This window comes from Nerophis ophidion, linkage group LG08 (genome assembly GCF_033978795.1).
Source record: "Nerophis ophidion isolate RoL-2023_Sa linkage group LG08, RoL_Noph_v1.0, whole genome shotgun sequence".
Classification (NCBI taxonomy): domain Eukaryota; kingdom Metazoa; phylum Chordata; class Actinopteri; order Syngnathiformes; family Syngnathidae; genus Nerophis; species Nerophis ophidion.
Genome location: NC_084618.1, coordinates 39,003,835 through 39,019,594, shown reverse-complemented (window position 1 = coordinate 39,019,594; position 15,760 = coordinate 39,003,835). Strand labels below are relative to the sequence as shown.

The 15,760-nt window shown below is 41.9% G+C and overlaps 1 protein-coding gene and 2 non-coding genes across 10 annotated transcripts in view; 2 read left to right on the top strand and 1 right to left on the bottom strand.

Annotated features, from left to right (window-relative positions):
* The first annotated feature begins 7,014 nt into the window (after nt 1-7,014).
* Nucleotides 7,015-7,087, top strand: trnav-cac (transfer RNA valine (anticodon CAC)). Its single transcript has one exon. It is a non-coding gene; the product is annotated as a tRNA-Val (tRNA).
* A 3,124-nt stretch (nt 7,088-10,211) lies between these two features.
* On the top strand, nt 10,212-10,284 carry trnav-cac (transfer RNA valine (anticodon CAC)). Its single transcript has one exon. It is a non-coding gene; the product is annotated as a tRNA-Val (tRNA).
* A 349-nt stretch (nt 10,285-10,633) lies between these two features.
* Nucleotides 10,634-15,760, bottom strand: part of LOC133557778 (focal adhesion kinase 1-like) — an 84,139-nt gene continuing 79,012 nt past the window's right edge. For all 8 annotated transcript variants that reach the window (XM_061908561.1, XM_061908562.1, XM_061908563.1 and 5 more), the window contains 2 exons: nt 11,630-11,715; nt 10,634-11,546 (listed from right to left, as the gene is read on the bottom strand). In XM_061908561.1, coding sequence (XP_061764545.1) covers nt 11,426-11,546; nt 11,630-11,715 — 207 coding nt within the window. In that variant the 3' untranslated portion in view covers nt 10,634-11,425. The remainder of the gene's footprint in view (nt 11,547-11,629; nt 11,716-15,760) is intronic.

Below are 15,760 nucleotides of genomic sequence, written 5' to 3'. Positions count from 1 at the left end.
TATACGTTAATGGTACTCAGATCTCATCAATCACCTTTTTTATCGTATCCATATCAATTCCATTACGATCAGTTGAAGTCTTTGATTTACATTTTTTCACAATTTTAACTATTTCCTCCTGTGTCACATTACTGAGGAACATGGAGTTGGGATTTCGCTCTGTGGTATCATAATAGTCTTCAATTGAAACTGGGTCTGGAATCCTTTCTTCCAATTTTGGTCCAATATTTACAAAGTAGTTATTAAAGCTTTCAACCATTTCCTTTATGTTGTCATTATGTTTATTTCTGTCTAAGAAGTAATGGGGGTAATCCCTCTTAGTGCCATTTTTAATAATGCTATTGAGAATGCCCGATGTTGCTCTCATATTATTTTTGTTCCTGTCCAATAATTCACTGTAATATTCTTTTCTACATGATCGTAGTATGTTTGTTAACTTGTTTTTATACTTTTTGTATTTAACTTCTGCCTCTGTAGTTCTTTGTACTATAAATTTTCTATATAGCGTATTCTTCTTCTTACAAGCATTTTTTAATCCTTTTGTCATCCATGGTTGATTATTCTTTCTCTGTTTACTACTGAGTTGTCTCCATGGACAATGTTTGTCATAAAGTATTATGAACTTGTTTAAGAAATGTTCGTATGCTTCATCAACCTCTTCTTCATTGTACACATTGTCCCAATCTTGCTTTTGTAGCTCCATTTTGAAAGCAATCATCCTCTTCTCTGTGCACAGTCTTTGAAATGTCCTTTTGTCTTCCGTGTTCTTTTTGCAGTTTCCATCATATATTGTAAAAACTGGCAGATGATCACTAACGTCGGTTATAAGTAAACCACTTGTAGTGTTATTATCAAAATCATTGGTAAAAATATTATCAATAAGCATGGCACAGTGTCCTGTGATTCTGCTTGGCTTTGTGATTTTAGGATATAAACTGATGCTGTACATTGTATCAATGAAGTCATCAATAAACTTTTGCTTGTTAGGGTTCAATAAGTCAATATTAAAGTCACCGCATAAGAAAATTATTTTTTTACCATTGTCCATGTAAGCTGCCTTGATCCATTCTTCAAATGTTTCTATACTTGACTTAGGTGATCTGCATATACAACTAATTACTATGTTTTTGCTATTTTCCTGACATATTTCAATGGTAATACATTCTAAGATATTATCTACAGCAAATGACATGTTTTTTACCACTTTGTAGTTCAGGTTCTTCATCACGTACACAGCTACTCCTCCTCCATTTTTGTTGGTTCTGTTGATGTAGTTTAGTTCATATCCTTCCAGATTAAAATCTATTTCTTTTTTTTATCATCAATCCATGTTTCTGTGACGGCAATCACTTTGAAGGGTTCGTTGATGTGTTCCAAAAAGTTCTTAATGTTGTTGTAGTTTGCATACAAGCTTCTGCTATTAAAATGAAAAATAGACAATTTGTTGTCACTTTTAATGTTGCTATTATATTGCTCATCTGTGTAATAAAAACAATTATTACTAATGTGGGAAATAAATTTTGTATCTGGATCTATATCGTTTTCCAAATCCTGGTTTTTGTGCTCTTTGTTGCAGAAGTTTTGTAGTTCCATATTTCCTTGCTCAACAATCTTTGATGTCGTTTCAATAATCTCTATAAGTGTAGATGGATGCAGTCCTGAATCTAAGTCTTCTTTTTTAGTCGTCCCTTGCAGTGTAGTAGTGTTGATGTTGAATTTAGGTACTTGTTTTCTGTCAGAGTCCATTATCATCGTTGTTGTGGAAGCTGTGTAAACTTAAAATTTGTCCAGGTCCTTGATGTCATTGACAACAATTACTCTTGCTTCTGGACCTCCATTCAGCTTGATGTAGATTTTACATTTGGCGCTCCAAGTTCCCTGGATTTTTCCCTGCTTTCTCAAGTCGCGTGCTTTCTTGGCGATTCCAGCATTACGTTTTGTGAGATTCTCATTCATGTACACATTTGTTCCCTTCAGCTTCTTTCCCTGTCTCAGCAATGCCATTTTAGATTTTCTGTTTACAAATTTCACGAGCACAACTGGAGTGGCGTTGTTGTTTCTTCTGTTCAGTGGGATGCATGTTTCGATGGTATTAATGTCGATTTCAATTTCCTTTGATTGCAGGAAGTTGACCACTTGCTGTTCTGCAGAGACAAGATCCATTTCATCTGGTTCACCTTCATTATTCACAGCTTTCGCATAGGATATTGGTTTAATTCGGTGCCCTGTCACGATGATATCATTCATTCGTTTATCCTGCTCCATTTCATCTATGATATTCCACAGCATGTAGTTTTCTTCTTGAAGGGTCTTCATTTGTTGGCGCATATCTTCTTGAAAGGTCTTCAAATGTTGGCACGTATCGGAGACTTCATTTTTTCTGGTGATGATTTGAGTTTGCAGACTTTCAATATTTTGCTGCAGACTTTTCACATCTTTTTTGTGTTCTTCCATTGCTTTTTTCTGATCTTTTTTAATTTCTTTAATTTGTTCTTTCATTTCAAGGAGTATTTTTAGTAGTACTCCTTGTTCCCCATCATGTCCTGTGTCCAGTCACAAATCTTGGTCCCAGTTGTGTCCTATGTCGGCTGACACCGAAGGTTTCGGGCTTTCAGTCTTCCCTTTAGCTTTTGGCATCGCAGCAGATCGATGACGTCAATGCCTCTTATGTCTTAAACGGCAGTTACTTTAGCAACTTGCAGCAGGTTTAACTTGGTTGTTCCAACAATGCGTACCTTGTGTTGTTCACAGATCAATTTGAGGTGTTAGTCTGTCAACTTATAACACTGCGACGTTGGAAGCACTTTAAAACATTATTATTACCTGATAGTCGGAAGGGTGTGTCCACGGGTGTCTTGAGGCCAGTGTCTGATGGAAGTCGACGGCAGCTTTATGGACGGCACAAGCTTAGCTGATAACAGTGGCGACTTTTTACCACAATTTTCTCACCGAAAACTGCCGGTTGACATTTGGTCGGGATCCATGTTCGCTTGACCGCTCTCATCCATAGTAAAGCTTCACCTCCGGGAATTTTAAACAAGGAGACATTGTGTGTTTGTGTGGCTAAAGGCTAAAGCTTCCCAACTCCATCTTTCTACTTTGACTTTTCCATTATTAGTTGAACAAATTGCCAGAGGTGGGACCAAGTCATTGTTTTGCGAGTCACAAGTAAGTCGCAAGTCTTTGCCCTCGAGTCTCGAGTCAAGTCCCAAGTCAAGACAGGCAAGTCCCGAGTCAAGTCCAAAGACAAGACTGGAAAGTCTGAAGTCAAGTCCCAAGTCCTGCATTTTGAGTTTTGAGTAATTTCAAGTCATTTTAACCACAGACTAATATATTTACACAGATTGTGTATGCTTTTAAAACTCTGTATGTAATTATTGTAAAAAAATTGTGCTGACATTGCACTTCATAATAGCACTATTGACCAGTTATTTTAAACATGTAACTCATTCCTTTACAGAATGAACACATTTGAAAAAACAATGCAACTGTACTTATTTGCACAAAAGTGTTAACATTACATTTCCATGGCATATTGCATTGTAACTAGTTCCACAGCAGTTTCTATCCTGTTCTTACCTTATCTCATTTATCTCATCTCATACTGTATGTGTGTTGATGTGTGCATACACATGAAAAAAATAACAAATACATGAACGTAACAATGAACGGAGTTGTACTTTTTAGATGTCAGGGACCTATGGAATATATACACATATTTTTAGTATAGTATACGTTTTAACTGACCTATATTTGATTGTTTGTCTTTTTGTAGGTTGCTAAAATACGCGGTGCTGCTGACCACCGTCTAACGTTACATTACTGTGTGTGATACATTGACTAACGTAACATTATGTGTAGGTACCTCATGCAACCCTGCTTAAAAAAATCACTTGACAAAAAGTATGAATAAGGTAGCAAACTGCAGTGGACGCCACAGATTGTCGTGTTTGCAATGACGTTATAACCATAGACATCTTATAAGTACACGCTGCATTGGCTGCTGTGACGTGAGCAATTTGGCCTCCATCTTAAAGTGGTGATGTGGAGCCGGCAAGCAGTCTAAACTGACAGTTGATAGGTAGCAAACAAAGATGCTGGGATGGTGTTCAGCGTTTTCCGGCTCAAATGAGCGGACTGTTGAAAATAGGAATCGGGGGATTTCTTTTCAAAGGTAATATTTAACATTAACATGGTTGTATTTTGTGAAAATAATATTACCACAGAGTTGAGAAGGAGCAAAGATCTTCAATTTGTATGTGAAAATCACAAAGAAATCTTCTGGGGAAGGATGACGCCCCCACAGGTATTTGGTTAACAAACTTTCAGCCCCACCTAAAACAAAATCCACCAGCCGCCACTGATTATGATGCATTTTCATTTTAGGCAAAGTATAAGACAATACTTTCTTAACGGTATAATTGTAACCAGGAATAAGTCGTTTAGTAACAATATTCAAATACTAACATTGTTGGGTAAGACAGAATTTGCTTTTATTCTGAATCCAGTGAAACAGATTTGTGGTTTTAGCTGATATAAAGACTTTCAGGTCTTTATATATGTTTATGTTTAAGTATTTGGAAGACGCTTTTATCACATGAAAAATACATATGAGACAATCACTGTAAACATGATCATTTAAGGGAAGAATGTGATACAAAATATTAATAAAAAAGTGTCAAAACAGAATAAACTCTCAGCTGTTGCAGCAAAAGAGATACAGTCTATAAGATGTATAGATATCTAATGTATTCATACATTGTTTATGTAGGATTAATGCATGTATATATAACCTAATCATAGTGTTTCTTCAATTTAATAATAGCTGACCGTTTTTTTCCCCCTTTTTGGGATTATTATTCCCAGTTTTGATCTTGGACGTCTGGTCACTTACAGCATATAAGAATATTCTACTACTGTTAAGCAAACTATAAACACGCCAAAAAAGTTGTCCTTTATCAGAATTACACGTATGACAATAAAGCGCGTGAATATCAGTGGTATTCAGTGAGGTAAAATGAATTAAATGCGCTGACAGTTCATTGCTCCTGCCAAATAAATTGCACTGAGTGGAGGGGATCACCACTCCAAGATGGCGGCCCCGCGTCTTGTCAGCGCCAGTGGGCAGTAGCGCTCGATGCTGCGTCTACTTGTGAGATGTCTATGGTTATAACGTTATCAGTGAGTTTACAGCCTCACTGATTTAACTAAACAGCAAAAACAAGTTACGTTACTCAGCCAATAAACGTTAACTTGCATTCAAAACTTACCCTTCTTTGTGGATCTTCAAATGTCGAACGAAGTTGGAAGTTGTTTCGTCTCTGTCTGTAATATTCGAATGAACCGCATGCTTTGAATACTGGATTTCGTTTTTTGTTGACCAAGTCGTAGTTTTAATACCCGAACGAAACAATTTTTGACATCATTTTTCCTTACTGGTGTGTTGTTTGAGAGCTCTTCTTCGTTGGTTTTCATGCAATTTGACTGGATAAATGCTGTGTGACGAAAATAACGTGGATATAATTTGATTGGCTGTTGGACTGACAGGTAGCGGGCACACTGTCATCGCACACACGCTGACAGACACGGACAGATACGCAGCGCTCCTGAATAACCTTTTAATCGTTGGGTTTTGGGGAAAGTAGCAAGTCTTGTCAAGTCAAAAGGCTCAAGTCCAAGTCAAGTCACAAGTCATTAATGCAAGTCTTTTTACATTTTGTCAAGTCGAGTCTAAAGTCATCAAATTCATGACTCGAGTCTGACTCGAGTTCAAGTCATGTGACTCTAGTCCACACCTCTGTAAATTGCAAAAGATTCGGCAAACAGGACCCCAAAATACTGTGTAATTGTGCAGTTAAAGCAGACGACTTTTAGCTGTGTGTGTGCACAGCGCTCATATTTCCTAACAGTCCGTGACGTCACGCGTACACGTCATCATTCCGCGACGTTTTTTGAAGAAGAAACTCCCGGGAAATTTAAAATTGCAATTTAGTATATAAATTGCATAGTACATAGTATATAAAATTGCAATTTGATATATAAACTATCAGACTGCGTGGTCGGTAGTAGTGGGTTTCTGTGGGCCCTTTAGTGCATCACTTCCTGTTAAGAAATTGCACACTGACAAAGACCTTGTCGAAACCCGTCTGTGTTTGGTAGCGCCTCTGCAGTTTTTATTCAAATTCTAAGGACACGAGTGTTGCTGGCCTTGCTTTTTGTAATTATGGTTATGTGGTATTGTAGACTATCTTTTATTAACCTACTTATGTATGTGCACATTTATTTTGGCTCCCTTGAGCGATAATTACCCTTATATTAGATAGGCGCAGTTGTTGTTAGGTTGTGTGTTTGCTACAGACGTTGAGTGAACATCAACTAAGAACAATTCCTGTGCCATGTATTCCTTTTGGAGATATAAGATCTTATGGGGCCATTACTTAACTGTGACATCCAGTATTAATGTGAGAATGTCCTGCTGTTATCTGGTTGCATATATTGCCAACAGTAAGATCTTACAACTAGTACTGGTGATGGGACTAACATTTGACCAAAAGCAATACGTTATATTACAGTGAAACTTCACTATGTTGTAGTACCGGTCTCAGCCACATCGTGGGAGTTAACGGGATGTTGACGCTGTCCAACAATGGACATAATGTGATAGGAGTGGCGCTACCCGTTTTGAAACTTTTTTTTAAGACTAGATTGCACAGTTCAGTACATATTCCGTACAATTGACCACTAAATGGTAACACCCCCCAAAAAAATTTCAACTTGTTCAAGTCCACGTAAATCAATTCATGGTAGTAAATCAATTCATGGGTGTCATACCAACTTTGGCCACAGGATAGCGGCCAACGCCAAAGGGTGCTGTTAACGAAAATACAATTTTTACGTCTGAAGCATTTTGTTTCGAAAAATATATTGCAAATATTTCTAACAATGATTTGACCAGTCACGAAGCCCAGACTTAATTGTCTATGTAAAAACACATTATCCCCTCGACCTATACAGGTTTCCGTAGTGTAGTGGTTATCACGTTCGCCTCACACGCGAAAGGTCCCCGGTTCGAAACCGGGCGGAAACACTCTTTATGTTTTAGGAAACGATCATATTTTTCCTTTAACTTTTTATCAACACAGGTACTTACATATTTTTTTTGCACCTGCAAATAATGTTTTTAAAGAAAACTGTGTTTTTATTTGCGACTGTACATGAGACTTTCCTGAGAGAGTCCAGGCAGAGGTAGCTAGGTAGGTAGGCAGGGCTTTATTGTCATTGCACAAGTACAACGAAACTTTGTTTTCAGCACAAACTTGTTCAAGATTAGACAAACAGTGTACAGGGTTGCAGAACAAGAACGCTGATGGGTCGCCATAAGGCGCCCCGTAAAAGATGGGAAAAAGGTAAACGCTAGGGAAGGATGAGTAAAAAAAAATACAATCCAGACTGGGCTCCTAAGAGGGCCCAGTTCGGAGTGGGAAAAAACCTCCATATCAAAGCACATATTCATATTACAACATACATCTCGAGATATCTAGCAACAGAGGGAAGGTAGTTCAAGGTCATGGTGGTAGGCCACAGCTCTCAGGCGCTGACCATCCATTCATCACCCTTACGGGATTTGCGTCGAGGCCCCATAGTGTGTCTCTGTTCCGCAGTCTTGATGTATTGTGCCGTCGCTAGTCCAAAATCCACAACAACAGGTGTGTGTCCATAAGAGACAAGAAGGGAGTTTGTTGTGTCTTCGCTGCAGTATTCTTTGGGAGAGTCTCGAAGTCAGGAAAACAATCCAAGTTAAAATGGTTTGTATGCGAGTGAAAATAAAATTTGCTTTTCACTCTAAATTGTCAAAGACTGGTCCTCAAAACCTGCGGGGTAGACAGTCCGATGTAATCCACAGTTCTTCCCGGGTGAACAGTGGAATGAAAAGCTCCAGGAGGCACAACACGTTTGTGAAGTAAAGTGAATTTGTCTAATTCAAAACATCCATTCAACCAATAAATAAATCATGTACTATTCACAGTATTGGATTCTACTTTAAAATAGTTTACAAGTTGCCAATGTGCTTTGAAAAGTGGACACTATGTAAAAAAAGAACAGTAATATAATTATATATAAAAACAAGAAATAATGATTTAGAACATTGTGGAAATAGTATTTATGGCTTTTAGCATTCTTCATTCCTCAAAGGTGTTGAAAAAATATAGTCTTTGAATATTTATCATGTTAACTTCAAAAAGTGGCTTATGGCATGATGTTTTAAGTCTTTTTTTTAATACAACACACTTTTAAATTTCCATCATTAAAAGCCTGAAAAACGAAATAATTTTTTTGAAAATCCTATAAAGAGTCAAGGCTGCAAATATGGCGCACTTGTTGTTAGGTTGTGTGTGTGCTACAGACGTTGAGTAAACATCAACTAAGAACAATTCCTGTGCAGTGCATTCCTTTTGGAGATATAAGATCTTATGTGACCATTACTTAACTGTGACATCCAGTATTAATGTGAGAATGTCCTGCTGTTACCTAGTTGCATATATTGCCAACAGTAAGCTCTTAACTCGTACTGATGGGACTAACATTTGACCAAAAGCAACACGTTATATTATCCGGCAAGTATCCGGCAAGGACAAGTCACAGGTGGAACAAATCCTCAGTGCTGAACTCCTTAATATTTGCACCTGGCTCGCTGACGACAAGCTATCCATACACCTAGGTAAAACGGAATCCATCCTATTTGGGTCCCACATCAACCTTAAGAAAGTCAGTGACTTCACTATAAAAGTGGGTGACATTGTTGTCACCAGGAAAGATAAGATCACCTACCTAGGTTCCATTCTAGAGGCTAATCTTTCCTGTGATAAAATGGCAACCAAGGTAATCAAAAAGGTCAACCAATGGACGAGATTCCTCTACAGAATCTCCTCTCTGGTCAACAAAAGCACCTTGAAGATTCAACCCTTTTTCGATTATGCTTGCACCTCCAAAACCCTCAAATCTAGACTCCAAACATCCCAGAATAAGATAGTCCGGTTACTTTTAGACCTCCACCCCAGATCACACCTCACACCAACCCAGTTCTCCAAAGTGGGCTGGCTCAAGGTGGAGGACAGAGTAAAACAACTTGCACTGAGCCTAGCCTATAAAATCCGCTACACCTCCCTGATACCGAAGTACATGTCAAACTACTTCCTTAACGTGAATGACCGCCATAACCACAACACCAGGGGGAGCTCCACAAACCACGTTAAACCCAGATTCCGATCTAACAAAGGTCTTAACTCATTCTCTTTCTATACCACATCAATGTAGAATGCACTCCCAACAGGTATAAAAGTAAGTGCATCTCTATATTCCTTCAAAACTCCTTTAAAACAACACCTCCAGGCAACTTCAACCCTTTACTAATACCTTCCCCCATTCACATCCCATCTCCCCGGATTATAAATAACCCATTGTAAATAATCAAATGTTTTTCTAATGTATTTACTTGCTTTTATGCTATCTGAACTCACTATGTTCTCTGCTTGCTGTACATATCCTACTAAGTAAGACCTACACTGTTTCAATGTCCATTTCTCTGTTGATGCAATTGTTGATGACTGAAGTACTGATATCAACCAAAGCTCCTCATCTCAGCCCCCGGATTATAAATAATGTAAATAATTCAATGTTTATACTCTGATGATTAACTTGTGTGAATACTGTATGATGCTGATAGTAAATATTTGTACCACAAATTGATCAACGTGGACCCCAACTTAAACAAGTTGAAAAACGTATTCGGGTGTTACCATTTAGTGGTCAATTGTACGGAATATGTTCTGAATTGTGCAATCTACTAATAAAAGTATCAATCAATTAATCAATCAATCAATACAGTGAAACTTCACGATTTTGTAGTACCGGTCTCAGCCACATCATGGGAGTTAACGGGATGTTGGCGCGGTCCGGCAATGGACATAATGTGATAGGAGTAACGCTCCCCGTCTTGTCATACCAACTTTGGCCACAGGATGGCGACCAATGCCAAAAGGGCGCTGTTTACGAAAATACTTTTTTTTTTACGACTGAAGCATTTTGTTTCGACAAATATATTGCAAATGTTTCTGACAAAGAGTCAACCAGTCATATCTAGTTCACGCACTTCAAAGAATCCATACATGGATGTGTATGTGAATTAATATTGTCACCAAAATTTTCTGCATGTTTCCGTAGTGTAGTGGTTATCACGTTCGCCTCACACGCGAAAGGTCCCCGGTTCGAAACCGGGCGGAAACAATTTTTTTTAACCAACACTATTGCATACATATACACATTTTTTTTGCACCTGCAAATAATGTTTTTAATGAAAAGAGTGTGTTCATCGAGAGGAGCCAGATGAGGTAGTTCGGGTACTGATCAGGATGCCACCCAAACGACTCTAGGGAGGTGTTTAGGGCACGTCCAACCGGTAGGAAGCCACAGGGAAGACCCAGGACACGTTGGGATTATGTCTCCCTGCTGGCCTGGCAACATCTCGGGATCCTCCGGGAAGAGCTGGACGAAGTGGCTGGGGAGAGGGAAGTTTGGGCTTCCCTGATTAGGCTGCTGCCCCCACGACACAAACTCGGATAAGCGGAAGAAGATGGATGGATGGACAGTGTGTTTTTATTTGCTACTGTACATGTGACTCTTTCCTGAGAGAGTTCAACTCCAGGCAGAGGTAATAGTGAACAGTGGAATGAAAAGCTCCAGGAAGAACAACACGTTTGTGAAGTAAAGTGAATTTGTCTAATTCAAAACATCCATTCACCCAATAAATAAATCATGTACTATTCACAGTATTGGATTCTATTTTAAAATAGTTTACAAGTTGCCAATGTGCTTTGAAAAGTGGACACTATGTAAAAAAAAACAGTGATATAATTATATATAAAAACAAGGAATAGTTATTTAGAACATTGTGGAAAGAGTATTTATGGCTTTTAACATCCTTCATTCCTCAAAGGTGTTGAAAAAATATAGTCTATGTATATTTATCATGTTAACTTCAAAAAGTGGCCTATGACGTGATTTCTTAAGTCTTTTTTCCATACAAAACGCTTTTAAAAGTTTCCATCATTAAAAGCCTGAAAAACAAAATGTTTGAAAAAAATCCTATAAAGAGTGAAGGCTGTAAATATTAATATATATATATATATATATATATATTTATATATATTTTTTAATCTTCATGATCCTGCTCCTTTGTTTCAGTTCCAGTTCATCACGTGATTAGTCCTTCAAACGCGTCATCACGTGTTAAATAAGTCAAAAGAATAAAAAAAGATATGCGATGAACAAGTTTTGTGTTTTTTTACAAGAAAGGGTTTGCGATGGCGTCTGATTGTTTTCCATCACTTGATCAATGCTGACACTTTCTCCGCTTCTGTCCTGCAGGCTAATGCGGCCTTGTGATGGTCTTGAGTCGCGACTGGTCGATGACATCCAACAGGTTCTTGGCATCAACAGCTAGGGCGTGTGCCGCCATCAGCATCTGCTTCTTGTAGTCCTTCTGCAGGCTGAGGGACAGAAGCGACACATCAACACAGAGGAAGTCAAAGGGGAGGAGAAGAGCGCCGTGGTGCGTTCCGGTGCTTTTTACCTCGTCATGACGTACTGCTGAGCGAGCTTCATCTTGGCGATCAGCTCTGCCAAGTCGGAATTCAAAAGCTTCTGCGCCATCTCGATCTGGGAAAATATATGTACTTTTTTTTATAATTCATGAAATTATCTGATGAGATTTAGACTGAGATATTGGCATCAATACATGTTAAATGGAAGTTATGTTTAAACTAAAACTCTGGCATCATATAACCTTTTTTTTTTTATTCAAAAAGCTTTTGAAACACTAACTTACCCATGTACATAATTAATATCTAATCATCCATCCATCCATTTTGGATGGATGGATGATTAGATATTAATCATATCTCAAATATATTTTATTTTAAATATCACTTTTTATTTAACATTTTTTAAAAGTTATATCTTAATTGCAGACACGAGGCAAATCTTAATGAATAAATAAATAATTATATGTAAATCCTTTAATATATCCAATATTTTTTTCTGAATAAAAAAATAATGATGTAATATATATTTCAATATATTGGACATATGTTGAAAATCTAAACATTTTATTATTATTATATAGATATGTTTAAAGGTAGCATTTAAACATATCTATATAATAATAATAAAATGTTTAAAGGTAGCATCTCCTCTCTGAGCTGCCACCTTATCGTGGTAGAGTAGTTTGCGTGTCCCAATGATCCTAGGAGCTATGTTGTCCGGGGGCTTTATGCCCCCTGGTAGGGTCTCCCAAGACAAACAGGTTCTAGGCGAGGGATCAGACAAAGAGCAGCTCGAAGACCTCTATGAAGAAGAGAAAACATGGACCCAGATTTCCCTTGCCCGGACGCGGGTCACCGGGGCCCCCCTCTGGAGCCAGGCCCGGAGGTGGGGCACCATGGCGAGCGCCTGGTGGCCGGGCCTGTTCCCATGGGGCCCGGCCGGGCACAGCCCGAAGAGGCAACGTGGGTCACCCCTCCAATGGGCTCACCACCGATAGCAGGGGCCATAGAGGTCGGGTGCAATGTGAGCTGAGCGGCAGCCGAAGGCAGGGCACTTGGCGGTCCGATCCTCAGCTACAGAAGCTAGCTCTTGGGACGTGGAACGTCACCTCACTGGGGGGAAAGAGCTTGAGCTAGTGCGCGAAGTGGAGAAGTTCCGGCTGGATATAGTCGGACTCACTTCGACGCACAGCAAGGGCTCTGGAACCACTTCTCTCGAGAGGGACTGGACCCTCTTCCACTCTGGCGTTGCCGACAGTGAGAGGCGACGGGCTGGGGTGGAACTTCTGGTTTCCCCCCGGCTTAAAGCCTGCACGTTGGAGTTCAACCCAGTGGACGAAAGGGTAGCCTCCCTCCGCCTTCGGGTGAGGGGACGGGTCCTGACTGTTGTTTGTGCTTACGCACCAAACAGCAGTTCAGAGTACCCACCCTTTTTGGGTACACTCGAGGGAGTACTGGAAAGTGCTCCCCCGGGTGATTCCCTTGTCCTACTGGGGGACTTCAATGCTCATGTTGGCAACGACAGTGAAACCTGGAGAGGCGTGATTGGGAAGAATGGCCGCCCGGATCTGAACCCGAGTGGTGTTTTGTTACTGGACTTTTGTGCTCGTCACGGATTGTCCATAACAAACACCATGTTCAAACATAAGGGTGTCCATATGTGCACTTGGCACCAGGACACCCTAGGCCGCAGTTCCATGATCGACTTTGTAGTTGTGTCATCGGATTTGCGGCCTTATGTTTTGGACACTCGGGTGAAGAGAGGGGCGGAAATTTCTACCGATCACCACCTGGTGGTGAGTTGGCTGCGATGGTGGTGGAGGATGCCGGACCGACCTGGCAGGCCCAAACGCATTGTGAGGGTCTGCTGGGAACGTCTGGCAGAGTCTCCTGTCAGAGAAAGTTTCAATTCCCATCTCCGGAAGAACTTCGAACATGTCACGAGGGAGGTGCTGGACATTGAGTCCGAGTGGACCATGTTCCGCACCTCTATTGTCGAGGCGGCTGATCGGAGCTGTGGCCGCAAGGTAGTTGGTGCCTGTCGGGGCGGCAATCCTAAAACCCCTTGGTGGACACCAGCGGTGAGGGATGCCGTCAAGCTGAAGAAGGAGTCCTATCGGGTCCTTTTGGCCCATAGGACTCCGGAGGCAGTGGACAGGTACCGACAGGCCAAGCGGCGTGCGGCTTCAGCGGTCGCTGAGGCAAAAACTCGGACATGGGAGGAGTTCGGGGAAGCCATGGAAAATGACTTCCGGACGGCTTCGAAGCGATTCTGGACCACCGTCCGCCGCCTCAGGAAGGGGAAGCAGTGCACTATCAACCCCGTGTATGGTGCGGATGGTGTTCTGCTGACCTCAACTGCGGATGTTGTGGATAGGTGGAAGGAATACTTCGAAGACCTCCTCAATCCCACCAACATGTCTTCCTATGAGGAAGCAGTGCCTGGGGAATCTGTGGTGGACTCTCCTATTTCTGGGGCTGAGGTCGCTGAGGTAGTTAAAAAGCTCCTCGGTGGCAAGGCCCCGGGGGTGGACGAGATTCGCCCGGACTTCCTTAAGGCCCCGGATGCTGTGGGGCTGTCTTGGTTGACAAGACTCTGCAGCATCGCGTGGACTTCCGGAGCGGTACCTCTGGATTGGCAGACCGGGGTGGTGGTTCCTCTCTTTAAGAAGGGGGACCGGAGGGTGTGTTCCAACTATCGTGGGATCACACTCCTCAGCCTTCCCGGTAAGGTTTATTCAGGTGTACTGGAGAGGAGGCTACGCCGGATAGTCAAACCTCGGATTCAGGAGGAACAGTGTGTGTGAATTATATTTATATAGCGCTTTTCTCAAGTGACTCAAAGCGCTTTACATAGTGAAACCCAATATCTAAGTTACATTTAAACCAGTGTGGGTGGCACTGGGAGCAGGTGGGTAAAGTGTCTTGCCCAAGGACACAACGGCAGTAACTAGGATGGCACAAGCGGGAATCGAACCTGCAACCCTCAAGTTGCTGGCACGGCCACTCTACCAACCGAGCTATGCCGCCCCAACAGTGTGGTTTTCATCCTGGTCGTGGAACTGCGGACCAGCTCTATACTCTCGGCAGGGTTCTTGAGGGTGCATGGGAGTTTGCCCAACCAGTCTACATGTGCTTTGTGGACTTGGAGAAGGCATTCGACCTTGTCCCTCGGGAAGTCCTGTGGGGAGTGCTCAGAGAGTATGGGGTATCGGACTGTCTTATTGTGGCGGTCCGCTCCCTGTACGATCAGTGCCAGAGCTTGGTCCGCATTGCCGTCAGTAAGTCGAACACATTTCCAGTGAGGGTTGGACTCCGCCAAGGCTGTCCTTTGTCACCGATTCTGTTCATAACTTTTATGGACAGAATTTCTAGGCGCAGTCAAGGCGTTGAGGGGTTCCGGTTTGGTGACCGCAGGATTAGGTCTCTGCTCTTTGCAGATGATGTGGTCCTGATGGCTTCATCTGACCGGGATCTTCAGCTCTCACTGGATCAGTTTGCAGCCGAGTGTGAAACGACCGGAATGAGAATCACCACCTCCAAGTCCGAGTCCATGGTTCTCGCCCGGAAAAGGGTGGAGTGCCATCTCCGGGTTGGGGAGGAGACCCTGCCCCAAGTGGAGGAGTTCAAGTACCTAGGAGTCTTGTTCACGAGTGAGGGAAGAGTGGATCGTGAGATCGACAGGCGGATCGGTGCGGCGTCTTCAGTAATGCGGACGTTGTACCGATCCGTTGTGGTGAAGAAGGAGCTGAGCCGGAGGGCAAAGCTCTCAATTTACCGGTCGATCTACGTTCCCATCCTCACCTATGGTCATGAGCTTTGGGTCATGACCGAAAGGATAAGATCACGGGTACAAGCGGCCGAAATGAGTTTCCTCCGCCGTGTGGCGGGGCTCTCCCTCAGAGATAGGGTGAGAAGCTCTGCCATCCGGGAGGAACTCAAAGTAAAGCCGCTGCTCCTCCACATAGAGAGGAGCCAGATGAGGTGGTTCGGGCATCTGGTCAGGATGCCACCCGAACGCCTCCCTAGGGAAGTGTTTAGGGCACGTCCAACCGGTAGGAGGCCACGGGGAAGACCCAGGACACGCTGGGAAGACTATGTCTCCCGGCTGGCCTGGGAACGCCTCGGGATCCCCCGGGAAGAGCTAGACGAAGTGGTTG